The sequence below is a fragment of the Grampus griseus genome (assembly GCF_964374135.1).
Source record: "Grampus griseus genome assembly, chromosome: 14".
NCBI lineage: Eukaryota > Metazoa > Chordata > Mammalia > Artiodactyla > Delphinidae > Grampus > Grampus griseus.
The window spans coordinates 7537186-7564951 of NC_139008.1; the positions used below are offsets into that span (position 1 = coordinate 7537186).

Consider the following 27766-nt stretch of genomic DNA (forward strand, 5'->3'; position numbering starts at 1 on the left):
AGAGTTATGCACGTGCATATGGCCTTCAAGCAACCCAAGAATATGTTGGAGCTTTTCAAAGCCCCCTGTGGACATCTCATTTGCCGGCTTTTCCTTTTAATATTTTCTTTAGCCCCAACTGGTGCCACTTCAGGCAGCTACAAAATTAAACAATTGCAGCTGATTGTTTTTTTGCGGTACGCGGGCCTCTCTCACCGCTGTGGCTCCTCCTGTTGCGGAGCACAGGCTCCAGACGCGCAGGCTCAGCGGCTGTGGCTCAGGGGCCCAGCCGCTCCGCGAAATGTGAGATCCTCCCGGACCGGGGCACGAACCCACATCCCCTGCATCAGCAGGCGGACTCCCAACCACTGCGCCACCAGGGAAGCCCGCAGCTGATTGTTTTTGACAAATGCCCTGGAGCTGGGGCACACAGAGCAAAGACTGAGGGCAAATAAAAGACAATCCCTGAGAATGCTGCTTTTCAGGGAGCTGCCCTACAGGTCAAACAGTGACAATTCTCTGGCCGTGGGGTTTTTGGGGAAGCTCCAAACCTTTTCTTTCCCTTCTAGTAGCTGCTGGGCTACTGGTTTTCACAACCACCATAGTTGTGAGGCTGTTGCTTTTCAAAACCTACAGTGGAGCTGTGAAAAGGGAAATGGGAATAAGGCAAGTTAACACTTCACAAAGCTTGCTGTTCTGACTGGGATTTGGCCATATAATGTAAAAAAAAACAAAGCAAAATAAAACACTGCTCAAGTGTTGAAAGCCTTTGGTTAATTTCTAGAGCCATGAAAAAGTTGATTTTGACAGGTTTTGCCAGCATTTTCATTGCTTTTATAAAGCAGCGTATTTTTGGAAGTCCTTACTCTGCCGTTCCGGAAGTGCTTCCCTCCCACCTGTTTGTGTACAGAAAATATTATAGGAACACAGCCATGCCCATTCATTTATGTATTATCTATAGCTGCTTTCACACTACAATGAAGATCTGAGTGGTTGCAACAGAAACCATATGGCCGGCAAAGCCTAAAATATGTACTATCTGGCCCTTACAGAAAAAGTTTGCCAACCCCTTTGGTAAGGCAAGAAAATGATAGAAAGATTGGAGGAAACAAATTGCTGCTCTTCACACTGAAGAGATTTTTGCATTAAAAGTTGTTTTTTTAAATTTGTGAACAACTTGTGAGCATTAGTAAGTGAGTTTAACAAGGTCACTGAATGTGTCATACCAAACCCAATTATAGGACTTCCTGGATCCAGCTAAGAGAGTGTAAGCACACTCCACCTTACCTCTCCCACGGATGAGAATTAAAAAGCTTGGACAGAATACATAAAGCCGCCATCTGAGGACTCTGGAAAGTCAGTCCTAAGAGGTAGACTGGGAGGGAAATCGAAATGCAAAGGATGACTGGAATAGCTGTGAGTTTTCTGGCTTGTTTGTTTGTTTTTCTCCGGGGTTAAACTTTAGTATAACCCAAATCCTGGAAGTGAAGTGAAGTGAATGAAAACAGAATAAGCTCTAAGAAAAACTCTGTCTTCTGGCAGGAGAACCAGGAATGGGGCATCTTGCAAGACTGAGAGCCTGGTGGGTGGGGGTGTGGTGATCCCAGTATTTTTCTTTCACTTTTAACTGTCTCTGTCCTGAGACAAGCCCCTGTTAGGAATCCACATTCCTGGGGTTCCAGTAGACCCACATGCACCTAAAACTCTGAGAGAAAAGAATTCCTTCTGATCAGAGAATCTAGGCACTTTCAGGCAGTGTCTTGTATGCCTCCTAATTTACTGTCTGGGGTAGCCATCATTGTTACTCCCATTTTCTTGGTGAAGAAACTGAGGCTCAGAGAGGTTAAGTAGCTTGCCCAGGGTCACCCAGCAGTGAAGTGGCAGAGTTAGTATTCTCACCCTCCCTGCCTCCTTAGTGTACCTGTGAGCTCTAGCACCTGGCTCAGTGCCTGGCACAGTGCCGGGCAGACAGTGAGCGCCCTGTGAGATGGGTCCATCTCCGCTCACTGGCTCCAATGCAAGGCCTGGCTCAGAGCGTCCATTGACCCGTGTCCGCTTCTCGAACCTGTGCACACACAAAGGAGACCAGCCCCCAGCCTCCCTGGCCGACGAGGAGAGGCCTTGAACTCCACTCTGGATCAGCCGTTCTCAATGCAGATGAACTGCCGTTGATGTTCTTTGCACATAATTTTCAGCGAGACAGAATCATTTGGAAAGCCGTAAATACACATTCAGATGCACATGATGGGTAATAAACTCGGCTCCAACGAGTCACTTGAGCCCCCATAAATCTTGGCTGCATTTTCTTCCCTGGTGCCCGTAAATCAGGCCCTATCTCTGCCTCGTCTCTGTCATCCTGCCGGCCCCTACCTGCCATGCATCATGCCGCAGGTGGAGCGTCTGGCAGCTGGCCTCACACGCTGCCCTCATGCCCCGCGTGTATCCCGCTGCTCCCCTGAGGGACCCAGGCGTCTGGCCCATTTCGGGCGTCCTTTGTGCTTTTCTGAACAGCAGTCACCCTGCACATCACGGTTTACACAAGCCTCAAGGGGTTTTCACAACATGCAATTTTTTAAAAGCAGGCTGTAGCTGTTCTCTGCCTCTCCCTCTCCTGGGCTTGTGCCTCTGTGGGCTATTGTTAATAAGCTGACAATGCGAGGGGCTGGGAACACCTCACAGGGTCTGGCGTTGGGCACAGTGGTTCTAGAGATTTCAGCCAAGTCCCTTTTCTGGGCCTCAGTGGGCTCATTTGTGAGATGGAAACAATAATCCCTATTCCCCAGGATTGTGTTATTCAGGGTAACAATGCACAGGCAACCAGCGTTAGAGGAAGCCTCAAACCCCAGTTTGTGCATAGCCCAACACGAAGTTTAATTTTTGCTGCAAAGTCCGATGTGGAGGTCTTCTTCCATCTCATAGCTTCATTATCTGGAACGTGAGGCCCTCCAAGATTGCCACAGCGGGAGAAGAGAGACATGGAGACACATTGGCTCATAAGAGCTTCAGCCCAGAAGGGATGTGGGTCACGTCCGCTCACATCCTATTGGCCAGAACCAGTCACATGGCCCCAGGCTAATCGCAAAGGACGCTGGGAAACAGAGACGCACATGGCTGATTGGTGAGCATTTACATTCCTGCCAGAGTGGTTGAAAATGCTTAATTAAACACAATTCACAAGAGACAGCAAGGAAGGGCTCTAGTAGAAGCTAAAGATGTCAGAGGGGAATCTAGATCGGTATTGGCTGATGGGGGATTTACGTCCAGCCCTCTTCCAAAATGGTGTATGTTGGTCCCTGCTCATGGATAAAGCATTTGCCGTCATGCCTTCCTTGGGGCCTGGTTGTGAAGGACACAGAGCCAGGTTCCTAACAGGTGCTCAGGAAGTGGGACTCACCCAAGGTCACGCAGTTTTCCGTGATACACTGCATGCTCCCTGCGAGCCAAGCTCTCTCCCCTCACGTTCCCACCACCCGCTCCTCCTAGCAGCACTTAGCAGCTCCTACTCTTTCCCAACCCCTGGTTTCTCCCAGCCTCCATTGCGGCTTCAGGCTCCCATTACTCAAGAGGATGGCTCCCACCCACAGCTGGGCCCCACCTACAGGAAGCCCTCTGTGATTTCCCTGGCTCTTGTGTTTGGGGAGAGGGTAGGTGGTTCTCTGAACTGTGGCTGAATAGGGAGGAGGTGATCTGGCATATGAGGGTCTTCTGTGTCTCAGAGCCCGCCCGCCCACTGAACAGCCTCCCACAGCTGGGCCATGTGATTTCACAGCTGGAACTCCTCATACCTTCTGTCCCCCTTCCTCATGCATAGAAGCAGCAGGTCATGGTAAGGCTTGGAAGCAGGAAGTCCGGGAGGCCAGGGCCTGGTGCAGCTGGAGGAAACAGACTGATTTGGTGCCCTCTGCTATCAGGGTGGGAGGTTGGAGACCCCGAGGGCCGCTCTCCCATGGCTGGAGACAGCTGGGCTAGAAAGAATCAGCCTAAGCTGTAAGGGCAGATGCCCGTGTTCCAGTCCTTGCCCGGCTACTAACTGAGCACGTGGCCTAAGCTGCTGCTTTCATTCCTGGGCCTCAGCTTGCTCATCTGTAAAATGGGAACCTGTGCTCATTCTTTCCAGCTCACAAGATCAGCTACGAAACACTTGAGAACAGGGTTCAGGGTGGGGTGGGCACGGGGGTGGAAGGTGGGGAGCCAGGGGACCTCTGCTGGGGTCTTAAATCCTGCCTGGGACCAGCTCTGGGCCAGGGCAGCCACTCAGTTCCTCTGGACCCAGGTGGAGCCCAATGGTGAGCACTGGACCAGAGGGACTGTTTCTCCTCTCTCCTTCCTCCCAGCCCAGTGATGAAATCTGCTGCTTATTCCTAGTGGAATTCTCTTTTTCCATCTCCCATCCTCAAAATCACCCCATAAAACACCAAAAATAAACACTGTGCCTGGCTTTCATTTGGGGAGGATTTGCCTGTCCCCTTTAATTACTTCTTACCATGACATACCAGCCTTTCATCTTTGCGTGCCCGGGTTGGTGACCCTAAGAGGCAGGCCAAAGGCAGTGCAACTGAACCTCTTTGGTCAAATGAGGACTCAATACTTAGAATGCTGGGGTAAGCACGGGGGACTGCCTGGGCTAGGCAGCCAACGCTGAACAGATGAGGAGACGTTGAACCTGGGTTTAGAAGGATCAGTAGAAGTTTGTCAGGTGGAGAAAGTTGAGGGAGAGCATTCCCAGCAGAGCCAACAGTATGTGCAAAGGGATAGAGAGAGGAACGGAATGGAATGTTTTAGGAAGAAGTAGAAGTTCAGTGAGGCTGGATATTAGGGTGCCCAAGGGAGGAGAGGGCGCCCCAGAGTTGCCAGGAGAGCTGGGTTGCATAGCCCTTGAATGCCAGGCTAAGGAGCCTGGACTTTATCCTAAGGGCCACGAGGAGCCGAGGAGGACTGTAAGTGAGGTGGGGACACCCCCGGACACCTGGCCACCAGGGTCAGCCTTTGTGACACAGCTGCTTCTTGTGTCAATGGAAGGTTGGGGGCTGGCAGGGTGACCCGTCTCCTCCCCAAACTCAACTTCCCTGGAGGAGGAAGTCTTGAAAGAATCTAAGAGGAGCCTCCACATAAAATGACTCTCTTAAAAAGTCAACATTTCTGTGATTTTGTAGAAATTAATCAGGAACACATGTGTTCTATTTTTCATAAATCGCAAGGGATCAAAAGGGAAGGAAAAATCTCTTAGGGTAAAAGATGACATGAGATCCACCACCCGCTGAAAGACTCCACACCACTGCCTCGCAGCCTGGGGCTTTCCTTCCACCCGGCATCCCCCGTGCACCCTGGTGGACGTGGGCCCCATGCTGGTGTGGGACACAGAGGTATCTCAGACGCAGCCCAGACGCTGAGGTGCTCCCAGGAGGGAGGGAGCGCCAGCCAGTGAGGGGCCAGGGCAGTCGCTGTGTGTGACGGGTGCTGGAAGAGGAAGCCTGGCACTGGGGGAGCCCAGAGGAAGCCTCCAGCCCAGCTGATGGAGGGACCAGAAGAAGGGACACTTAGAGAACAGATGAGAGAGGTGGGAACAGATGAGGACTGCCTTGGATGCACTGCTAAAGAATCTAGATTGTCCCCTGCATTTTTCCCCACTGCTGTCTGAGGACCGGGGTGTGATGGGAAGGGCCCTGGGCCTGGGGACAGAAGCTCCATTCAGCCTCCCTCTTACAGTGGGACCTATCCCAGATCTGGAACCTCAGTGTTCTCCTCTGTCAAATGGGTATAATAATGAGGTGTACCTCCCCCAGGGGAGCTGTGCAGAGCCGTGGACAGGCGGGTGCTCACTCAGGCCTCTGTCACCCTGGTCTCACCCTTGCTGGCCTCACCTGTCCTCTGTGGGGACCACGGTCAAGGACAGAAGAGGTGAGGAAGCAGTTTCTCAGGCCTCCACCCCGCCGATGCCCTGTGTCCAAAGCCCAGTGGTTCCACAGCAAAGAAGAGGGGCCCAGGCCTCCCGGGGCCCCAACATCCCTGCGTCCATCCTGGGTGGAGCCCGACCAGGGGGCCTGCCCGAGACCCCGTAGGCCCCTCGTTCTTCAGCCCCCAGATCAGGGGCTTCCTCCCTCCCCACCTCCCTCTCCACTCCAGGCCCCCCCAACCCTGGGCTGAGCGGCACCCAGTCCGCCCCTGCTGTGGGCGCCGTGCCAGCCCTGTGGACGGGCGCTGAGATAATCCGGCTAGACAGGCTGCCACCTTGGCACGTCCTGGGGCGCCCGGGGCCGCGGGGAGCCTCAAAAGGAAAATTAATGTCTCTTACCAGCAATTAGAGGACATTATTTCAGTAGAAATCTTGTTTTATATCCTCCCCATCCTTGTTTTTCAATCCCCAGCCTTTGATTTCTTTCTTCTTCGGGGATTCTCAGAAAGGCACTTGAGCGCCTGGGCCGCACACCCGGGCCTAGGGAGCGCCAGGGCCTCCCCTGTGGAGACCCTGGGGTCTCCCAGCGTGGCTGGCGGCCCGTCGGCAGCCGGGGCTGTACTCCCAGGTGGGAAGTCGTGGGTGGGCCTCTGGCTGGCTGGCTTTTCTGCTGCCCGACACGGGTGACTCCGGGGCCCAGGCCTGGCCAAGGTCATGGCGTCAGGGGGTGGCACAATGCTGAGGGGGAATCCAGGATGGGAGGGGCCCAGAGGCCTTCTGGGTGAAGGCCAGCACCCTTCCTCTCTCCTTGGGGAGACCGCCTCACATCTGTACCCTTCATGTCGCCCCAGTGCCTCAGACAAGGTCCCTACTCTGCAGCCTGGAGCTCAAAGCCCTGCAGATTTACGCCTGCCAGCTCCCCTGGTCTGGTCCGCCCCTCCACCCCCCATCCCCCTCTGCAGCTGCCCAGGATGCCTGGCTTGACCCAGAATGGGGCCGAGCAGCTGTGGCCTGGGGTCCCTTGCACAGCCCGGGCCTGGAATCAACAGCCTTTTCTTTCTCTACCTGGCCAGCTCCGGCACCTTCTTCCAGGTTCAGCCCTGCCTCACCTCCTCCGAAATCCTGACTCGGAGTCCACCTCCCAGAATGTTTGGTGCCCCCGGCCCTTAGCACAGGCCTCTGCCCTGATCCTGTCAAACTATGCATGGGCCGGCTGCCCTAGGAGCTCCTCGAATCCAGGGAGCAGGTTTGCTTTAGCCCTAAGTCCCTAAATGGGCTTCAGCCAGCTTCTGCTCGAGTGGATGGGTTGTGCTTAACCCATAGAATGCCCTGGAAGGGACACTGTGCTAGTTCCAGGCCCGGCCTTTAAGGAGACTGGCCGCTTCTGCTTCTTCCCTCTTAGAAAACCCCCTCTTGGAATCTAGCCATCACGGTCAAGCATGTGGAGAAGCCACATTCAGGTTAACAGCAGCAGCTAAAGTCCCAGCCAACTTCCCACATCAGCTGCCTGTGACGTGAATGAGCCCCTGGGTGGCTGCAGCCCAAACGAACATCACTTGCAGAAGAACCTCCAAGCTGAGCACAGTCAACTCACAGGATCACGAGATTTAGCACGATTGTTTCTGTTTTAAACGACCAAATTTTGGAGCACTCTGTTGCAGCAACAAGTAACTAAAATGTATAGTATACGCGTTTACCAGATGTGTATGCGTTTCTAAGTATTTAACTACTATTTTTCAAAAGATTAACCATTCTACACTACAGAACAGGAGTCCAAGAACTACAGAAAACAGCCAGCTGCCTGTTTTTGTGCCACCTGCAAGGAAAGAATGGTTTTTACTTTTTAAAAAAAATGTTACTTATTTAATTATTTTTGGCTGTGTTGAGTCTTCGTTGCTGTGCGTGGGCTTTCTCTAGTCAAGGTGAGAAAGGGCTACTCTTCAACGCAGTGTGTGGGCTTCTCATTGCGGTGGCTTCTCTTTGTTGCGCTCTAGGTGTGTGGGCTCAGTAGTTGCGGCATGTGGGCCCAGTAGTTGTGGTTCACGGGCTCTAGAGCGCAGGCTCAGCAGTTGCGGCGCACGGGCTTAGTTGCTCCGTGGCATGTGGGATCTTCCCAGACTGGGGCTCGAACCCGTGTCCCCTGCATTGGCAGGTGGATTCTTAACCACTGTGCCACCAGGGAAGTCCTGGTTTTCACATTTATAAGTGGCTTGAAAATCAAAAGAAGGATGTGATTCGGTGACTGGTGCATGAAGATTATATGAAATTGAAATTTCAGTACGTAAAGTGGGATTGGAGCACAGGTATGCGTCATTTGTGTACGTATGATCCTTGGTTGTTTTTGCACAATGGCCAACTTCTGTGGTCGTGGCAGAGACCAAACGGCTGCAGAGCCTAAAAGATCTACTGTCTGGTCCTTTCCAGGAAGCTTACCAATCCCCGCTGGAGGACATTAAATGTTCATCATCATTTTGAACTTCAAACACGGCATCAAAAGGTTTGTATGTGTTTCTAAGCATTTATTTCCTTGGTCCACTAAGTATTAAAAAAAGAAAAATTGTGGACTTTTTGGCTTATTTATTTGTTTATTTGAAAGTTCGAAGAAATATAAAAATGGTCAAAGAGAGTACAAAAATTTAACAAATTATGGGAGGAATGCTGAGAAAGCGTTCGAGGAGAGGTCAAAATGAAACTTTCTGTTGATGGGGAGCAATGGAGGGTTTTGAAGAAAGGGATTAAAAATTGAAAAGAGGGCCCAGCTGGACAGGGTCACCCGCTAAGGCTTTGGAAGCATCTGGGCAGACTGCCTCCTCCTTCCCCTCCCCCACCTCCCCCCCACATCCTGCCCTGGCCAGTGCTTCAGGCCTCATGCCTCTCTCTGGGAGGCGTCACAACAGCTGTCCCCCTCCTCGTCCCCTGCCTGCCTTCCTGCCCTCCACCGGCGCCCCTGCAGGCCTTTGAGTCAGCCATCAACCCCGCCCCTACCATAGCTCCCCCTACACAAAGCCTTCCCCCACCTGCAGGCCAGCATTCACCCGCTTCTCTGTGCTCATCCTTCTAAGATCCCACCTGCCGTATCACACCATTGAGACCCACTTATTGTCCTTCTGCTTCCTGGGCTGGAAGCACCTCCAGAGCAAATGGCTGGATCCCAGGGGAGGTATCAGAGCCCAGCTTCTGAATAAAGGAGCTCTGCAGCCCCAAGGATGCAGAGTGGGCCGAACAGTGTAGATTTCCGTGATGCGGCACCCCCACCCCACGCCCAGCCTGTTGGGACCAGGGATGTGGAGAGATCAGGGCCTCCGACCGGTGGGCACCTTCAGGGTCACGCCTGAGCTGCCCCACCCTTGCCTGGCCTCTGGCAGGGCCTCGGGCCGGGCAGGAGTGGCTGACAGAGCCACCTCCCTTTCACAAGCCAGAAGCTGACAGCCGGGTTCGGGAGAACAAGAAGCCCATTCAGGGCGCAGGGCCAGGCGGGCCTGCTTTCAGGTGCATGATCTCACCTTTTGGAAACGCAGAGGGCCCGCCAGGGGACCTCCTAAAGCCTTTGATGACCCATGTGCGGGACACAAATCACAGGCCCCCGGGCCTCCAGGGCCTGGCGGACACTTCGCTCCATGGACTCACATTCCAGTCCAGAAAGGGGCGCGGATGGGTGGGGCCGCGGGCTGCAGAGGCAGGCAGCAGGGTGTCCACCCTGACGGCAAGCCCAGGCCTGACTGGGGCACAGGCCCCGAAGAGCGCCCAGAGCAGAGGTGGCCCAGGCCCCTAGGCCCTACTCCCTGGGACCCGGCAGCACGTTCGTTCACTCTGGTTGGTCGACTTTGACCAAGCTGACTGGTGACACCAGGCAGACACACACCACCCCAAACCGGTGGCCATAACACACCGGGCCCAGCTGGGGGCTGGAGCTAGAGGGACTTTGGGTCCGGGCTTTGTCCCCTGATGGCCACCAGCCCTCTGCAGGGGAGGGACCAGCCAGGGGGAGCAGCTGGCTCCCTCCTGGGTGGAGAATTCCCTGGCCAGCAGCTCATGGTAGGCCCGACTTTTCTGTGAGCTCATAGGGCATGGCCCGGGAGCCAAAAGTGACCCAGAAGCAATGGAACTCAGATGGCCACAGAAGCCACTGCCCTCTGTCCCCCTGGCACAGTTACTTGGCTCCATCTGCAAAGACGGGACAGTGGCCTCCGGCTTCTCCGAGTGCCCGCAGGACAGAATACCAGGACAGGGCACGCACACCTCTCCCTGTGCCCAGCCTCGTGTCCAGCAGTGGCTTCTGTCACGACTTCTGTGGATGGCAGTACTGGCCTGCCATCCATTCCCTAGAGGGAAGGCCGGGCCACATTGCCCATGTGGGCCCCCAAGCCCTGGAGGGCAGCTCCCAGTGCCCTCAGGATAAACCTCCAGCTCTGGCTGGAGGCCCAAGGCCCTGCCCTCTGACCCTGAGGGCTTCTCCCAGTCTCAGGGCCTGCCTCCTGATTACCCGTGAGCTCGGCCATCTGCTGGTCCCCCTGAAGCTCCTCCTGTTCTGCCAATCTGCTTCTCCCTCTGGCCCTGGCAGCAAGGGGTCCCTCCTCCAGACCCCCCAGGACTCTGCGCAGCCCATACGTGGGCGGTTTATGGAGGCACCCACCGCTCTCTGGACACAGCTGCTCCGGAACAGAGACCAGGGGTGAGCTGGCCCTGACTCCCAGCCCCCAGCATGGACCTGCCAAAGGAGGTGCCCGCTGGTGGTCTGCAAAGTGACTGATGCATTCAGGAAGTCTCTGGTCAGCAAAAGGCAGTCTGGCCACACCCTTAAGAGTAGAAAGATGGCGGGCTTGGAGGGCAGGAGGCCCTGGGCATCCTTGGCCATTGGACGGGGGTCTTAGCTTCTCTGAGCCTCAGCTCCCTCATCAGCAGGATGGGAATACTATATGCACCATCTTTTTCATTTTAGCCATTCTGGGAGATGTGTACCTTATCGACGTTTTCATTTGCGTTTTCCTTATGAGGAATGACGTCGAGCACCTTGTCCTTCTTTGCCATCTGGATTTTTTTTTTTATCACCTACCTGGGTTTTTGTAGATTTGGGGTTGTTGTTGTTCCGTGATTGATCTGTAGCATTTTTTTTTTTTTTTTTTTTTTTTTTTTTGCGGTACGTGGGCCTCTCACTGCTGTGGCCTCTCCCGTTGCGGAGCACAGGCTCCGGGCGCACAGGCTCAGCGGCCATGGCTCACGGGCCTAGCCGCTCCGCGGCATGTGGGATCTTCCCGGACCGGGGCACGAACCCGTGTCCCCTGCATCGGCAGGCGGACTCTCAACCACTGCGCCACCAGGGAAGTCCAATCTGTAGCATTTTTAAAAAGTGTATTTAGGAGATGCGGTCTTTGTCAAGATCTATTTTCAGTTATCACAGGGCTAAAGAGAGGTTTCCGAGAGATCGACCACATGAAGCCCCAGGCACAGGGCCTGGCACCCAGGTGTCCAAAAACTGTCAGTTTCTCTCCAGCCTCAGGCACTGCCCATCACCTGCCTCTCAGAGTCCACCGCTTTGCTTCATCCCCGGGCCGTCTAAAATGCCCCCTCATCCTAGACCTTCACCGTTTCCCTGGTGTCTGCCTCGGGGTCCATGACCTGCCCCACCCCTGAACACTCTTTGAGCACCCGTGTTCTCTGTGCCCACCCCCAGGAAACAGCCCAGAGCCAGGGACTAGACCCCTAGGGCAGGCAACGGGGAGAACACTGGGCCCCGAGCCCTCAGCCTCCGCCTCTGGGGGTTATTCTGCCACTTCCTGCCTGCATGCCCAAAGGCAAGTCACTTTTCCTCTCTGGGCCTCAGCCTTCTCATCTGTAAAATGGGCTCTCCTGCCTGCCTGGCCCACCTCCCAGATGGTGGCAGGCCTGAACCTCAGAGCAGGGGGGTCCAAGTGTGGTGGAGACTGTCAAGAGCTAAGTACCAGGTGGCTCAGGCCGACCAGTCCCCAGCACTCGGTGACAGGGAGCTCACCCCCTCACTGGTAGGTTGCATAGAGACAGGTTCCATCCAGGAGGGCCTTTCTGGATGGTGGCCCTGGGAGTGTCCACGGTCCCTGGTCAGGTCTCCTCTAGGCCAGCTTGATCTATGGTCCCGTCTCCAAGTCTCCCAAACTGGACAGCAGGTTTCTGGGGCCCCCACTTCCCTTTCCATTTTATTTGGAGCTGCTCAAGCTGGCCCAGGCCTCCTGCTTCTACAGCAGACTCCTATCTCTCGCAAACACTTTAAGCTTGGAGGTGGGGCAGGAAGGAGAAAAAACAGTAATTACAGAGCTGATGGGGGCATTTCCAGGAAGGGGCATTCCACTCAACGGAGGCCCATGTGGAAAGAGGGAGGCTGGACTGGGACGGCCATCCTAGCAGCCTGAGCCTTGTGGCCTCCTCCTTGGCCCTTCCATCCCCCACTGTGGTGGCCAGGAAGCTTGCTCCGCAGTGGAGGTGTCTGGAGGCCTAGGACCATGTCCTTGGCTAATCCAACACCTTGATGGGCCCACTGTGGGAGGAGGGGAAAGGCGGGAGCTTTCGAGCTGGAAGTGACGAGAGCTATAATGTAACCCCCTTTGCGGACCGGAAAACAAGGGGTCTCAGAGCAGATCACAAACAGGTGGCGGGAGGCATTTCCTCCCACCCCCATCATTGTCCTGGGAGAGCCCGGATTCCCAAGTGGGTGGTAGGGTTAGGCTGTGCAGGGGACCCCTAGAGGCCTGCAAGAAGAGGAAAACTTCTCCCACCAAACTTGGAGGAAGGTGTGAGGCGGGATCGACAGATGAGGTCCCTCCACGGCTGCTTCCCCCTCCACTCACGGCCCCAGGCCTCAGGTAGCCTCAGCCCTCTCTCCTGGATGCGGGAACCAGGATGAAGTTCCCTTCCGTCTGAACATCCAGCTCCTCCCCAGTTGCCAGCCTTCTGGTGCCCCAGGGATGCAGGACCGTGGCAGTATGAGGATGGCTTTGTGGACCAACCAGCTCCGGGTACACGTGGACCAGCAGGGGCCCACCTGCTCAGAGCAAGGACGTCCCCGGCGCCTGAGAACAATGAGGAGCTCACGGTTGCCAGGGGCTGGGGGCCCTTCCTTGCCTCACCTCTGACCCTTGCGCTGAGCCATCGATGAGGACACTGAGGCACCAGCGCTGGGCGGCTCACGCAGGCCCCACAGCTAGCGAGTGAGTAGTGGAGCCAAGACGAGAACCCAGGGCAACTGCAACTCCTGTGCTGGAGTCACTGTGACACACCCCTTGAGCCGAGGGTCTCAGCCCAACTACCAAGGGTAACTCTTACCCGCAGCCTTGCAAGGCAGCTATGCTGTGTCTTAGCCTGTGGTGACAAGTAGGGGACGAGGACCTAGACTGCCTGCGTTCAAATCCCAGCTCTGCCACTTACTGTGCAGCCTAGGGCCAGTGTCTTACCCTCTCTGGTCTCAGTTTCCCCATCTGTAAAAGGGGATGGTAGTAGGCTCTACTCCCCGTGGTTGTTGAGGCGTTCTACGTGTGAATGCATGTGAAGCACAGCGCCTGGTACACAGAGGGTGCTCTTAAGTGCTGCTGCCGCCTTTTACAGGAATCTGGAGGTAAACGAGCTTGCCTTGTCTTCCAGCCAGAAATTGAACTGAGGCAGCCAGGACTCACATGCCAACTTGTCTGCCCTCAAATTGCACTTTTAACCTTGCACCCATGGCCGCTTCGAAGATGCAGGCCGGAAAGGCCTTGGGGAAGCCGGAGCCGGGCGAGGCTTCTCATCCGTCAATAGATGGCGCTGTGCGGCCATAAGGGCCACCCTCGCGGCCAGAGTGAGAGCTCGGCACACCAGGTCTTGCAGACTGAGGCCACCACCCAGGGCCAGGCCCTACACCGGGTGCTGCTTTCAGAGGGATGTACCACTCGCCCTGTTTCTCTGATGAGAAATACGAGGGCCCAGAGTGGTTAAGCCATTGGCCTGAGGTCACACAGCCATAAGGCGCTGAGGCTCTCCAACCCCAGATGCTCCAACTGAGATCTTCAGCCCTGTCCTCCTGCCACCCACTCCACCCTCCAAGGGGCCTCTGGAGCTTGATGGGAACCAGGCACCCGCTCTCCACCCCCACCATGGCTGGACAATTCCAGTGAAGCTGAAGCCGCCAGCTCTGAAGTCGGAGCAAAGCCCCCGATTAGGGCGGCTCCAGGCCGGCCTGTCCCTCCCGGCCCCATCGCCAGGCCCACGCCACGGGCTTCCCCAGCCCAGTCCAGCATCCTCGTGGTACCAAGAAGTCTGGGGCCCAGAGACGGAGGGACCTGCTCAGCAAGACACAGCCCATCTCCTGGATGCCCTCTTCCTGGTCACTAAGGAGTCCCAGGTCCCCCACGATCTGCTACAGGCCCCAAATCACATCTCCCAGTCCCCCGTCATCACCCAAGAGGCTGCATGCTAACATGCCCCCAGCTCTGTCCCACTGACACACACGCATTAGAACCCATCACTCCAATAACACGTCTTGGACAGGAATGTGATCCTGACCATGTTCAGGAGTGTGAACGGAAAGACAGAAGGAATGTGGTAGGTCTGGAGCTGGGAAGGGGGAGCTCCCTCTGGGCCTCGGCTTCCTCATCTGTTCACCGAGAGTTCTTCTGCCTCAGCCTGCCCTGGGCTCTGTGATTCTGGTTGGACCACAGTGAAGCCACGTGGGTATGGGGAGAGGGATACCCCACTGTGCACCAGGCAACGAGCTAGGTGCTTTATGCACCCCTATCTTTCTGCTCTGAGGAGCAATTCAGGTTCTAAAAGCCAGCCAGCCCCATCCCTGCCGCGTGTTCACCATCTCCGGCTTGCATACCTCCAGTCACGGGTAGTTCACTCCCTACTGAGGAGCCTGTTCCCAGGATGGCTCAGAAAGCCAGAGAGGTCCAAAGCCTGGGTCCCTGTACTCCAGACACCTGCCCGGCTCTGCCTTGTGGGACACCTGAGCCAGCTCCACGCTCTTGCCCCAGGACAGGGATTTGAAAATAGGTTTTACCAGACTTCCCTGGTGGTGCAGTGGTTAAGAATCCGCCTGCCAATGCAGGGGACACGGGTTCGAGCCCTGGTCCGGAAAGATCCCACATTGCCGCCAAGCAACTAAGCCCTTGCGCCACAACTACTAAGCCTGCACTCTAGAGCCCGTGAGCCACAACTATTGAGCCCGCGTGCCACAACTACTGAAGCCATCGCACCTAAAGCCCGTGCTCGGCAACAAGAGAAGCCACCGCAATGAGAAGCCCACACACCGCAACGAAGAGTAGCCCCCTGCTCGCCGCAACTAGAGAAAGCCCGTGCACAGCAACGAAGACCAAACACAGCCCAAAATAAATAAATACATAAATTTAAAAAAAAATAGTTTTTCCCCACCCTGCATGCGCAGACTCACAGGACACTCCTCAACCTCCCTCATCCCTGGTCCTGGCCTCCCCGCCTTCAGCTTCCCTTCACCTTTGTCAAGTGAGACTTGAGGGCTGGATGCGTGAGACAGACAGGAAGAGGTGAATAGACACAGATACCTGGGTGTCCCGGGAGCCCCAGATGAACCCTCAGCCAGACTGAAATCTTGGCCCAGCCCAGGGCTCAGCTCACAGAAGGAATGGAGTAGTTTTCCTACCAAACAGACTCTATGGCTACTGGGGCGTCCCCTCGGAACCTCACCGCTTGCCTTCCCCACCCCCAGGCCTGAAATTCCACCGGGATGTTTCATTACTGCTCTGAGGTCTAGCGCCCCCGTTCCTGGCTGAGGACGCCATTGGCTCCCCCCAGCCCCCCACCCCTGCCACTCCCGGCTGTGAAGAGGTGCAGAGTCACCCCCAGGGTTGCCACGGAGACAGAGTGATGGTAGAGCCGCATCAGGCAGGGTCCCTCCAGCAGCCACGAGGTCCTGGTGGGGCCCCACCCGCCCGCGGTTAGCAGAGCTTCCCGGGCCGATTCCCCGCCCAGCCGGCTCTAAGCCCCGGGGTCCACCCTGGAAAGACCTTCAAAGGACTTGGCCATTCTTGAGTGAGCGCCAGGAGGGAATCTGCTCTCAGAATCAATTTCGCCAGCCACACGGGTGGAAGGAATTTGCCATTTCTCCTAACAGTGACCCCTCGTGATTTATACGGGGGCCACCGTCCGAAGGCCCCAGTTAACGGATCACAGTGGAAAATGAAAGGCCCAGACCCAGGCGTCTCACTGGGCTAATTACCCTCAATAAGACCCAGCTGGCTGGGGGAGCTGGCGGGACCAGGGCAGGGCAGGATCCCTGCACGCAACTCCCTGGGGACACGGAGACCTGCCATGGCCACGCCTGGGCTTCCTGCCCATCACCCTCCAGGGCGCGCTGGAGCCACCAAGCATTCCGGGAGAGCCAACCCGGCCAGCTTACGAGACAGGTCACCTCTGGGGATGGCCACGGCCTCAGGGTTTGCTGCTGCCGAGGAGCTGGAAATCCCTGGGACCCAGAGAAGCACAGGGTCCCATTCTGCCTATGCGGAGACTAAGGCCCAGACAGATAGGCAGGTCCCAGGGAGACTCGGGCATGGCTTTGGCCTGGCTGCAGGCCCAGACCTCAGTGCTGGCCACGGAAGCCGCCTCCAGAGGCCTCATGCACCTCAAGATCAACTTTCTGGGCCGCCTGGAGTTGGTTAAATGTTTCCCAAGAGTCTGTTTTGTGCCAGGTCCAGTGAGGGTTGCTAGGGGTAGAGTGATGGGCAAAATCCAACCTGATCCCAGGCTTGCAGCTCTTTGGGGAAGGCCAACGTCATGTACATCTCCCCAGCAAAAGTACTTAGTGTCATGAAAGTACACAGAAGGGGATTTGACCTATTCCAGGCACCAGGGACAGGGCATGTGAAGTGGAGCTGAGAGCAGAAAGCTGAGTAGGGGTAATTGGGCACTTATCCAATGAGAGAGTATCCTAGGCAACAGGAGCGGCATATGCAAAGGCCCTGTGGCAGGAGGGAATGTAGGGCACTCAAGGAACTGAATGAGGCTGTGCAGGGAAGCACCATAAAGATGGTGGTAAAGGGGCAGGTGGGCAGGTGGGGGAGGCCACAAGTAGTTCTTGTACCTTTAAAAAGGTGATTCCAGATATGATGACTCAGGAGGGAGGAGTCAATATCTCTCTGGCTTTCAGGAGCCTCAGCCCCCACCCCTGGAAGGGGCAGCTCTGTGGACCACCCCAGCTGCCTGGACCAGAGAAGGACCCAGAGGAACCCATCTAGGGGTCGTGGAGTGCCAACCCAGGTGTCCCTCGGGAACTAGACATAGAGTCATGGAGACTGAAGGAAGCTGGTGGTAGGCCCAGGTCAGGGGCAGCCAAGACCACCAATGAGCCCCAGCTGGAGGGGGAGGGGTCCCGAGCAAGCAACGCTGTGAAAAACGCCAAGAGAAGCAGAGGCCAGGGCCTTGGAGCCACCAATAGCCTCACGACTGGTCCCCCACTCCCCTCCCGACTTCTTTGCCCTAGACCACTGGTGCCTCCTGTCCCTGTGGGTCCCCCACCCAGAGCCCAGGTGGGTGTGATAGGCGCTACTGAGTGCGTCTGGGCCCTGGAACAGAGTGGGTGTAAGTGGACAGCTGTCTGAAGGGCGGAGGAATGAATGAGCAAAGGAAGGGCTCCCAGTCTCCCCTCCTGAGCTGCATGGAGCCCCTCCGGCCTTCCCCACTGGCCACCCCGTGTCCTCGTGGAGCCAGGCCGATGCAGGGCCAGCAGGCCTGGTGTCACGGAGTAGGGCAGCCCGGAGCTGCCGGACGGGAGAGCAGGTAGCCACGGCTCCCACTCCCTCCAAAAGCTTGACTCTGGCCTGGTTCCTGGGGACACAAACAGGTCTGACGAGTTCCTCGGCAGCCGAGTCCTTGACTTCCAGGAAAGCTAAACTCTTCGAGAGCAGAGAGAGCGAGGCCTGGGAGGAGGGAGGGATCTTTTGGAATATTCCTCTGCCTCTGCCTCGGGCCTGCCCCAGCCCTGCTCTGCGGATCTCGCCCCTCGTGTCCTGAGCCTGGGAGCCCCAGGCTGATGGGGACGCCTCTCTCCCCACCTCCCCCAGAGGGAACATGGAGTGCAGGAGGGCAAGGGACAAGGAAAGGGACCTCCTCACTGTGACCCCAGATTCAGTCCCCGCCCCCATGTCCCAGTGCAGGATGTAGCAGTGTGGGGTAGAGCTTATGGGCACAGGCTCAGAGCCATGCTGCCTGGGTCCACTCCCAGCTCTGCCATTGACCTCATCACCTACCTTGTTTCTGTTTTCTGTTTTGGTTATCTTTCCCTTATTGATGTATGGGATTTTTTTTTAAACCCTTGCTTCCATGGACCTTACATCCTTTTTTTTTTTTTAATTTATTTATTATTTATTTTGCTTCGTTGCTGCATGCAGGCTTTCTCTAGTTGTGGCGAGCCTGGGCTACTCTTCGTTGTGGTGCACAGGCTTCTCATTGTGGTGGCTTCTCTTGTTGCGGACCACGGGCTCTAGGCGTGCGGCCTTCAGTACTCGTGGCACAGGGGCTCAGTAGTTGTGGCTTGCGGGCTCTAGAGTGCAGGCTTAGTAGTTGAGGCGGACGGGCTTAGTTGCTCCGCGGCATGTGGGATCTTCCCGGGCCAGGGCTCGAACCCATGTCCCCTGCACTGGCAGGCAGATTCTTAACCACTGCACCACCAGGGAAGTCCTGATGTGTAGGATTTTTTTAAAAGTATATTTGGGATTTAAGATCTTTGTCAATATCTGTTGTTGCCAATATCTTCTCCAGCCTGGGCTTGCCTTTTCACGCCCTTCATGGTATCTTTTGCTGAGTGGAAGTTTTCAATTTGAAGTCCAGTTTCTGCCCTTTTATCATATGGTTGGTGCTATGCGTGCCCTGTTCAAGAAATCTTTGCGTCTTCCATAAACATCCTTTGAATCCACCCCCCGCCCCCTCCCCCACCACCTTCTTTGCCTCTGTCTGGCTTCTAGCTGCCAGGTCTCTCCTGGCCCTCTCCCACCTCCTCCCCACTGTGTCCCCACCCCAGTTCTTGTCTCTCTCACTGCATGATATTTCCGCCCAGGAACAGGGCTGGCTCATGTCCATGTCGCTGGGCCTGGCACCAGGGCTGGCACGCACTAGGTGCTCAATAAAAGCTTCATAAATGAAGACAGTGTCTGTGCCCCAGCTGGGGATCAATTAGTTCTAAACACCAGCTCATCAGGAACATTTGAGCAAAGCCAGGAAGTGAAAAATTTTGGAAAAACCAACAACATAGGAATGTTTAGCTTTCTCCCCAACCGGAGCATTAATCACAAAACCTCAGACCTTGTTACATTATTTATTCTTACTTTGCCCCTGACCCACAGGCCAGAGAGCCTTTTCCTTACACACACACGTTGGCTGCAGGGGCTCCTCAACGGCCGCCCCTCCCCCCCACCCCCAGCCCCGTGTTTGCTGCCTCTGAATGTGTGTATGGGGTGGGGGGGGGCCGTCGGCGGTCCCCTTTTAGTCCTTCTCTTCGCCATGCGTGATGACGTAACACAGGTTCCTATAGTCCAGATTGCCACACACATCTGGCGGGAAGGCAGCAAACATCTGCTTGATCTGGGGAAAGAGCCGGGAGTCAGCCTCAACCAGGGCCGAGGGGGGGCCAGAGCCGGGGGTCACCCAAGGGCATTAGGCAGAATGTCGCTCCCCTCTTTGGAGAGGGAGGCATCAGGGCGGAGGCCACAGAGGCCAGGCCAGCAGGCCAGGATCCCACCACCCTTGTTCCCATCCTAGGAGTCAAGGGGGCATCATCTTAGCAGATCACTAAAGAAAGAGCGCTTCCCAGGAAGCTGCTCGTCAGTGCTGAGCAAGGACCTGAAAAGCCGGCGCTCACCTCGTCCTCACTGAAGCGGTCTGCCTGCGTCATGAGCTTCTCTTTGATGCTGTTCAAGGGAGAGAAAGGGTCACATTCAGGGTAAGGGCCACTCTGGACGTGGACACGCAGATCCTGGGGCTGATGGCCCAGGAGGACCCCAACCAGGGCTGGCCCTACAGCCCCCAGATGGCTGTGTGGCCTCGGGCAGCCACTTCAGCTCTCAGCCTCCGTTGTAACGTGGACTCCCCTCTTCACATCAGGTGGGGACCCAATGACATGGCTTTGGGACCCCGACATGACTGTGGGGGCCACTCTGATGTCCCATCGTGCACCAATAATCAGCCTCTAGGTCACTGAGGGGAGCCTCTTTGCCCTGGCTCTAGACGCACCGCCTCTTCAGCTTACGAGTTTTGTGGACATCTGTAAGGTGTTTCGGAGCGTGCGAGGTGCTTGCACTCAGCCAGGGAGCAGGAAGGCTGCCCAGGCCCGCGTCCTCCTGCGCCTGCCCAGGCCTCCTTTGCTCCTCGCAGCCCTGGGAAGTGAGTACTATTATCCCCCTTTTACAGAGAGGGAAACTGTCCCCCTGCGTGGTCCAGAGGAGCAGCTGCCCACAGTGGCCAGAGCTGCCCGGGGCCTGGAGGGATGGCCAGAGGTGGGGCATTTGAGGCTGTGGGGGAGGGACTGGTGCCCCCGGGAGCTCTCAGGGGGTGCAGAGGGCAGGGGTGGGACCAGAGGGCTGAACAGGGCCCTGAGCACCCGTGTGCCCTGTGGCGCCGGCAGCCGCCGCCCTGCTCCAGACCGACACACATTTTCCATTATTTATGTTACTACAGGACAGTCACAGTTTCCAACTCTCCACGCTGGGGATTTTTCACAGACTCTCTTTCAACCAGAGCCTCCTCTGTGGCCGGCCTGGCAGGCAGCCGTGTCTCTCAGATCCCATAGCCTGGGGATGGCGCCCGCGGTTCCCAAACTGGGTCTCCAAAGGGTTCCTCCCAGCCCTGACTTTGCTCTAGTGGGAGGGAAGGTAGGTGGCAGTAGAGGGGTGGGTTCGGGTCACCCCAGGGGTTCCCCCAGTGCCCCCCTAGGTCTCCAAGATGGGGGTGGGAACCCGGACTCTGAGGGAGGGCTGAAGGAGAGGGCTGCGGCCTGAAGAAACCCTCGGGAACCTCAGGAACCCCTCCCCGACCCCTGAGGAGAATGTGACTCAAAACTCTGGGGGGTGAGGGGCTGTAAGAATGTCTGAGAGACAAGATAGACCCTCGCCACTTCCTCCCTGCCCCCCTGCCCTCTCCCACCCCACCTCCATCACGTGCTATGCTAACGTTGAATAGAAAGCAAAATTAGCCTCCAGCCGAGGCCTCAAGCATCACAGTAATTGGTCGCGAAGCCTGTGACTAAGGAAGAAATCTTGCCTGCCCAGGGTCACCCACAGGCCCAGGGAGGCCTTGGAGGCCCTGAAGGGACAGCTCAGGGGTTGGCTCAGAACACTCAGTGTCTCAGCCCCTGGACCGGCTGCCTCTGCCCGTCCCGCCCCGGCCCGCAAGTCTTGGCTGTCTGCCCTGTGCTCTCCCTGGGCTGAGGCTCCCAGACACAGCAGGCATTAGCGCTCCCTCCTTCAGTGATGCCAGCCCAGTGGAGGCCGGACAGCTGCCCACGGCCACCGCACTCTCTCTGCGGCCCCAGCTGAGCTGGTGCCTTCCCATGGCTACGCCTCCATCCCCACATCCACTTGGGCCCTGGCTAACATCTACTAAATACCCCCCTGTACCCTGGTGGTACAGATGGGGAAACTGAAGCCCAGAAAGAGGAAGGGTCTCACCCAAGGTCTCAGGGACTGTGTGAATGACAGCAGGTGGCCTGGTGACCCTTACCTGGTCCTCTTCCCAACACCCTGGATCCCATTGGTGCTGGCCTCTTGTATTTCACTCACCCATCCACTCGCCTCCATCCCGATGGCCAAGACCCTTGTGGCCGCTGCAACCCTCTCTTCTCCTCCTCCAGGCTGGCCTCCATGTTGCCCCTGCCTAACTGCTGCTTAGGCTCTCCCATGCCCCCAGGGCAGACCCAAGGTCCAGGGCCCACACAGGCCCTGCCTTCCTCTGTGTGCTCCAGCCAGGGGGAGCCTTAGTCATCCTTCAGGGCCCACCTCTACCCCCACCCGTTCCTCCCTCGCTACTGGGAAGTCCTCGCCTGGGGACCCCATGTTCCCCATACACATCCACACAGATGGGGACACTGAGGCCCAGAGAGGGGAAGGGACATCTAGTAATGGCTGAACTGGGCAGGGCAGCGGCCTCCTGGCTCCTGGCTGGAAGCTGCCTGAGATGCCTGAGTTCCAGGCAGGACAGGAGACTGGGCTGCGACCCACCCTGACCCGACCTCAGTCCATCTATCACCTGAGGCTTTGGGGAGAGAAAAACCAAAACAGAAGGCCGAGGAGACTTACAAATCAACCTTGACGAAACCTTTCCCTTCAGTGTCGAACACATTGAAGGCGTGGAGAATGGTCTCCTCCGGGTCCGTACCTAGAAGCAGCGCACACAGGCAGGGGGAGCATCAGGATGAAGAGGCCAGGCAGCGGCTGGGGCTGGGGCAGGTCCCATGGCCCCTACAGAGGCCAAGGGCTCAGGGAGCTTCCTCCCCAGCTTCTAGTCCACAGTGAGGCCAGAGAAGGGATGTTTCAGAGAAACAAGGAACAGTATAATAGCCAAGGGCTCTGCATATAGCAACAATCAGCCTGCACAGATGCACCTGGAAAGGCCTACCAGGCTTTTACTATGGGCTTAACCCTCCTGCCCATTGGTCCCATTTTACAGATGAAGAAACTGGGGCTCAGAGAGGTTAAGTGACTCGTCCAAGTTCTCACAACTGATGCTATGTGATTCGACGACGGATGGAGGAGAACAGCTTTTACTTGGGGGCTGGAGGTGGGGGCTCTGGCAGCGGCATTGGAGGAGTCTGAGAGGTTGTCCAGGCCAGAGGCGGGGCAGGTGGGTCCACAGGTTTGTGGGAGTGAGGGTGGGGGGACAGGAGAGGCAGAGCGCATCCGGAGCAGTTCTGGTTTTATCACTTTTATGGTGTGGGCTTTGGGGAAAGATGTCATTAGAAGAAATGGTTCTACTAACACAATGGGATTAAATACCCAGCCTCCTGGTGGTACAGATGGGGAAACTGAAGCCCAGAGAGAGGAAGGGTCTCACCCAAGGTCTCAGGGACTGTGTGAACGACAGCAGGTGGCCTGGTGACCCTTACCTGGTGCTCTTCTCCCCGTCACACTGACCTCCCTTCTCACTATGGAACCACGGGATGTCCCCTTCCTTCTTAAGGCTCAGCTGTGTCATTGGTGAAATGGAGACAAGGGCGGGGTTTGCTGCCCGCCTCCCAGGATCAGTTAAGATAAAGGGTCATTAATGGGCAAGGTCTTGACCAACATTATTATGGCCACAGACACATCTGAGCGCTCTGTGCCAAGTCCATCCCGCAGCTTCGGCACTGTGCCCCATGGGACTCCAGCACACCCCTTGTGGTAGGTCCTGATGCGCCAGTTTGTCAAAGAGGAAACTCAGGCTCAGAGAGGCTCTGTTACTTGCCTGAGGTCTCCAGATATAAGGGGAGGAAGGGTTTGAAGCCAACTCCTTGAACCTCCAGAGCCCCCTTCTTGTTCTGCCATGCTGTGCTCCTGTTACTCAGACTGGGTCAGGGCCAGCTGTGTCCCCCACATCAGGCTGGGTCAGGGTCATCTGTGTCCCCACATCAGACTGGGTCAGCGTCATCTGTGTCTCCCCCATCAGACTGGGTCAGCGTCATCTGTGTCTCCCCCATCAGGCTGGGTCAGGGCCAGCTGTGTCCCCACATCAGGATAATCCAGGACAGGATGATGTCTGAGTGACTCCACATTTCTGAGACTGGCCCTGAGTGACTGGGCCGGGCTCAGTGCTGACCTTGCCAGCCTGGGAGCTCCTAGAGGCAGAGCCGTGGGCTTCCTCTAGGTAGGGTGGCAGGGAGCCAGTGTGCCCAGGCCAGAGGCTCCATCCAGGGCCCGTCACAGCCTGGCCTTGCAGGAGGAGAAGGGTTGGCCACAGGATTATGCTTGGGGAGCTGCTGTGCAGTCTCTGCCTCCCAGGGTCTCCGGAGAGACCTCTGTGCCGGGGCAGCCTGGCTCCAGCCTGCTTTCCTCAGGACTGGCTGTGTGTGGACCAGCTGCCCTGGGTTCAGGCCCCATGGCTGGACATTCACCACACCCGCTCCTCCCTTCTCTCCTCTGCTCTGCAGACTGCAAACCTCATCAAATGGGCTGCAGAGAGACTGCTTCCCCTCACTGCTGTTGGGAACCTCATGACAGTGTCCTTGTCCCAGTTAGAGGGACGAGGTGGTGCCTGCCCAGCCCCCCGGCTCCTGTCCCCACCCCAGGCTCAGCCACGTTCGCATGACAGGCTCAGCTGGAGCTCCAGCCCCGGAGCCCCTGCGAAAATGAGAAAAAGCTGCAGCCCTGGGTCGGAGCTCTTAGCTCAGCTGCAGACGGACACGAGCTCCAGGACTTGCTTTAAAGCCATGGCTGGAGTCACGCATGTCTTTGCCTGTGAGTGTGCCCCTGCCCTGCCCCCTGGACTTCTGCGCTCTTCAAGGAGGTGGCCATGGTCCCAGGAATAACCCTTAACAGCTTCCCAGAGGGGGGCCTGAGGGCACTGTTCTGTCAGCTGGACAACACCAGGCTGTCGTGGGTTTAGTGGTGGCCCCCCAAAGATATACCCAGGTCCTCATCCCCAGGACCTGGAAATGTCACTTGGCAAAAGGGCCTCTGTAGATGTAAGGAAAGGCTCTTAAGATGGACTGATCACCCTGGCTTATCCGGGTGGGCCCTAAATCCAATAACAAGTGTCCTTACAAAAGTGAGGCAGAGGGAGACAGAAGAGGAGGGGGCAGTATGACCACAGAGGCAGAGATGGGACCAAAGCAGAGACCAGAAGCTAGAAAAGGTCAAGAACGGGTTCTCCCCTGGAGCCTCGCAGGGAGCCCGACCCGCCAGATTTCAGATTTCTGGATTCCAGAACTGAGAGAATACATTGCTGGGGTTTTTTTGTTTTGTTTTGTTTTTTTGCGATACGCGGGCCTCTCACTGCTGTGGCCTCTCCCGTTGCGGAGCACAGGCTCCGGACGTGCAGGCTCAGCGGCCATGGCTCACGGGCCCAGCCGCTCCGCGGCATGTGGGATCTTCCCAGACCGGGGCACGAACCCGTGTCCCCTGCATCGGCAGGCGGACTCTCAACCACTACGCCACCAGGGAAGCCCCATTGCTGGTTTTTTGAGCCGTCAAGTTCGTGGTCATCTGTTACAGCAGCCTCGGGAAACTAACACAGCCCCCATTTTACAGACAGAAAAACTGAGGTGCAAAGAGCCGATAAGCCTTGCCCAAGGTCACCCTGGGGGTCAGTGTGAGACCAGGTCTTAAGCCCAGTTGTAGCCGAAGCGCCAGGGGAGGGTATCAGGCAGGGATGACGATGAGCCCCACCCCGCAAGGGCAGCCGCAGCCCAGGCTGGCCCTTCCTTCTGACCACAGAACCCCAGCCCGGCCTGATGCTGCATCTCAGGGGAGTGCAGTGGTTAGAGCCAGAGTCGGGGTTACAGTTCCATCCCTGCCACTTCGATGCTGGGACACCTGGAGCAGGTGTGGTGACCCGTCTGAGCCTGGGTCTCCTCACTCACGAATGAGGCCCCTGATCCTTTCCCTGGAGGAGAAGCCCATCCTGTACTGGGGTTGGCCACAGAAGCTTCCAGAACGCCCCTCCCCCATACCACCTTCTCCTGTCAGCAGCGGGCGGTAAGGCAGAACAGCCAAGATGAGCCCAGGGCTAGGAAGGTGAGGCTGGGGCTGGGGCGCCATCCTGACGGTGGGCGAAGGGCTTTCTCGCAAACTGTCCCGCTGGGCGCCGCACAGCCCTGCAAACTGGGGGTCATCACATTCACCCCACTCTGTGATATGGAGGTGGAAATCGAGGCAGGGTCTTGCGTGTGTGCCCCGGGGGCTGGTGTCTGGGGCTGCATCGTGCATCGGTGCGGGGTACGTCAGCACGCAGGGCCCTGCCTACCCACACCCACTCGCCCATCCCCTCCCCAGGGCCCCCTGGGGCCTCACTCACCCTTCAGCTTCTCCCCAAACATGGTCAGGAAGACGGTGAAGTTGATGGGCCCGGGGGCCTCCTCCACCATGGCCTCCAGCTCCTCGTTCTTTACGTTGATGCGGCCTAGGGGAGGCACCCAGGAGTACAAGGAGGGTCAGAGGGGACCCGGCCTGCAGGCAGCCCCAGAGAGCAGAGCATCCTGCAGGATCCCCCAGCCCTACCGTCTCACCCGCCCCCCACTCAGCCCTAAGGCCCTGCCCCCCTGCTGGGGGACCTCGGGATGGGGACACATCCAGCCGTGGTCAGCACGGGGCTGCCCCCAGCCTCACCACCCGCCTGCCACCACCTCAGCCTCCCTGGAAAGGAGAGCAAGTTGGTGGTTATCCCCATGTTACAGATGAGGAAACTGAGACCCAAAGAAGCTGAAGCTGAGGAACACAGGGGTGGAAGGCCTGGGCCTCAGGGCTCAGGTGCCCCGGGAGGGGACGGGGACCCGGGTTCCTCACGGTCCCAGGGGACAAGCAGATCTCTGGGGGCTTAAGGCTCAGTCCGGAAGTGAGTTGGTTACGCCCCTGTCCCCCAGCCCCAGTGCCCCCATCCAGGCTTCAGGCCCATCCCTGGGCCCTCAGAGAAGGCAAAAGCCTCGCTGGCAGCTGAAGACCGCCCGGTAACCCGAGTCCCACCCCTGGATATCTCCAGCCTCGTCCCCACCCACTGCGTCTCCCCCTGCTCTGCTGACCCCTCCCCCTCCCCTCCCCCTCCCAGCCTTTGCACGGGCCACTACTGCCCCTCTTCCCCACCACCTGTGTCTCCCCCTGCTCTGCTGCCCCCCTCCCTCCCCTGGCCAGGCCTCCTCTAACACCCGGGATCTCCCCTGACCTGCCAGGCAGTGGCCGCCCCTCCTCGGCACCCCCAGAGAACACCAGCCCCTCACATCCCCTGCGCCAACCGCCCTGGCCTGCCCCCAGCTGCCGACCCTTTCTGGATGGCCAGGGCTCGGATTGCCCCCCATCCCCAAGCTTCCGGCTGCTGGGCACCCACCCAGGGCAGCAAAGGTGTCCCTCAGGTCCTCCTTGTCGATGAAGCCATCCCGGTTCTGGTCCATGATGGTGAAAGCCTGGCAGAGACACGGGCACTGAGCAGCCACCCCCGCCTGCCCAAGCCCAGGCGCCCTCCCCAGAGAGATCCCCCCTCCCTGCAAGGGGCTGTCCTCCCGACCACTGTTGCCTGGGCAACCTCAATACAGGCCCTCTGGCCACCCGGTCACCCAGCTCAGCATGACGCCGGCATGAGAGTGATGGTCAACCTGCCCTGGGCTCCTGCTGTGTGCCAGCACGTGCTGGGGCTTCGTGCCCGTCCCTCATGTCATGCTCCCAGCAGCCCCATTTTACGGAAAGTGAAACTGAGGCTCGGAGAGAGGAAGGGCTTGCCCTAGGTCACACAGCAAGCAAAGGCTCGGGGAGAGGCGGGGTAGAGGCTGCCCAAGGACAGCTCGTCGCCTCTCCAGAGGCTAAGCTATAGCACGGCAGCCTCTAAGGATAGTGATGTCATCACCCCCCAGCGACTGAGGGCTGAGCCCACGCCCTGCCGGCTCCCTAAGGGCTTTCCGTGCATTCCTGTAACCCTCCCCCGGCCCTGGGGGCGGCTGACCAACCTCTTTAAACTCCTGGATCTGCGACTGATCGAACATGGAGAAGACGTTGGAGCTGGCTCCGCCTTCTGCTCTTTTCCGGGCTCCCCTGGGTGCCTGTGAGGGTCCAGGGGACGCCTTACAGAAGCCCCTTCCCGGGAAGGTCCCCCATTCGCCCCACTCAACCCTCAGGGCTCATCTCCTGAAGGACACTGCCCACCCCCACGGACCCCAGCAGACAGACCAGGCTCCTCAGGAAGGCTGGCAGAGAAGCAGGGCGTTTCCCCGCTTCTTCTTCCCGGCGAGAAGCCAACAGAGCGGCTACCCCG

The 27766-nt window shown here is 57.4% G+C and overlaps 1 protein-coding gene across 1 annotated transcript; it reads right to left on the bottom strand.

The window, feature by feature from the left end:
- Window positions 1–19327: 19327 nt before the first annotated feature.
- MYL10 (myosin light chain 10) lies at window positions 19328–27566 on the bottom strand (the record flags this gene model as incomplete). The annotated part of the gene is made up of 6 exons (XM_082671600.1): window positions 27462–27566; window positions 26849–26924; window positions 25826–25930; window positions 22135–22213; window positions 19704–19752; window positions 19328–19426 (listed from the first exon to the last, which is right to left on the bottom strand). Exons 1-6 carry the CDS (start codon window positions 27495–27497, stop codon window positions 19328–19330), a joined length of 444 nt encoding a protein of 147 aa, XP_082527726.1. The 5' UTR covers window positions 27498–27566.
- Window positions 27567–27766: the final 200 nt, after the last annotated feature.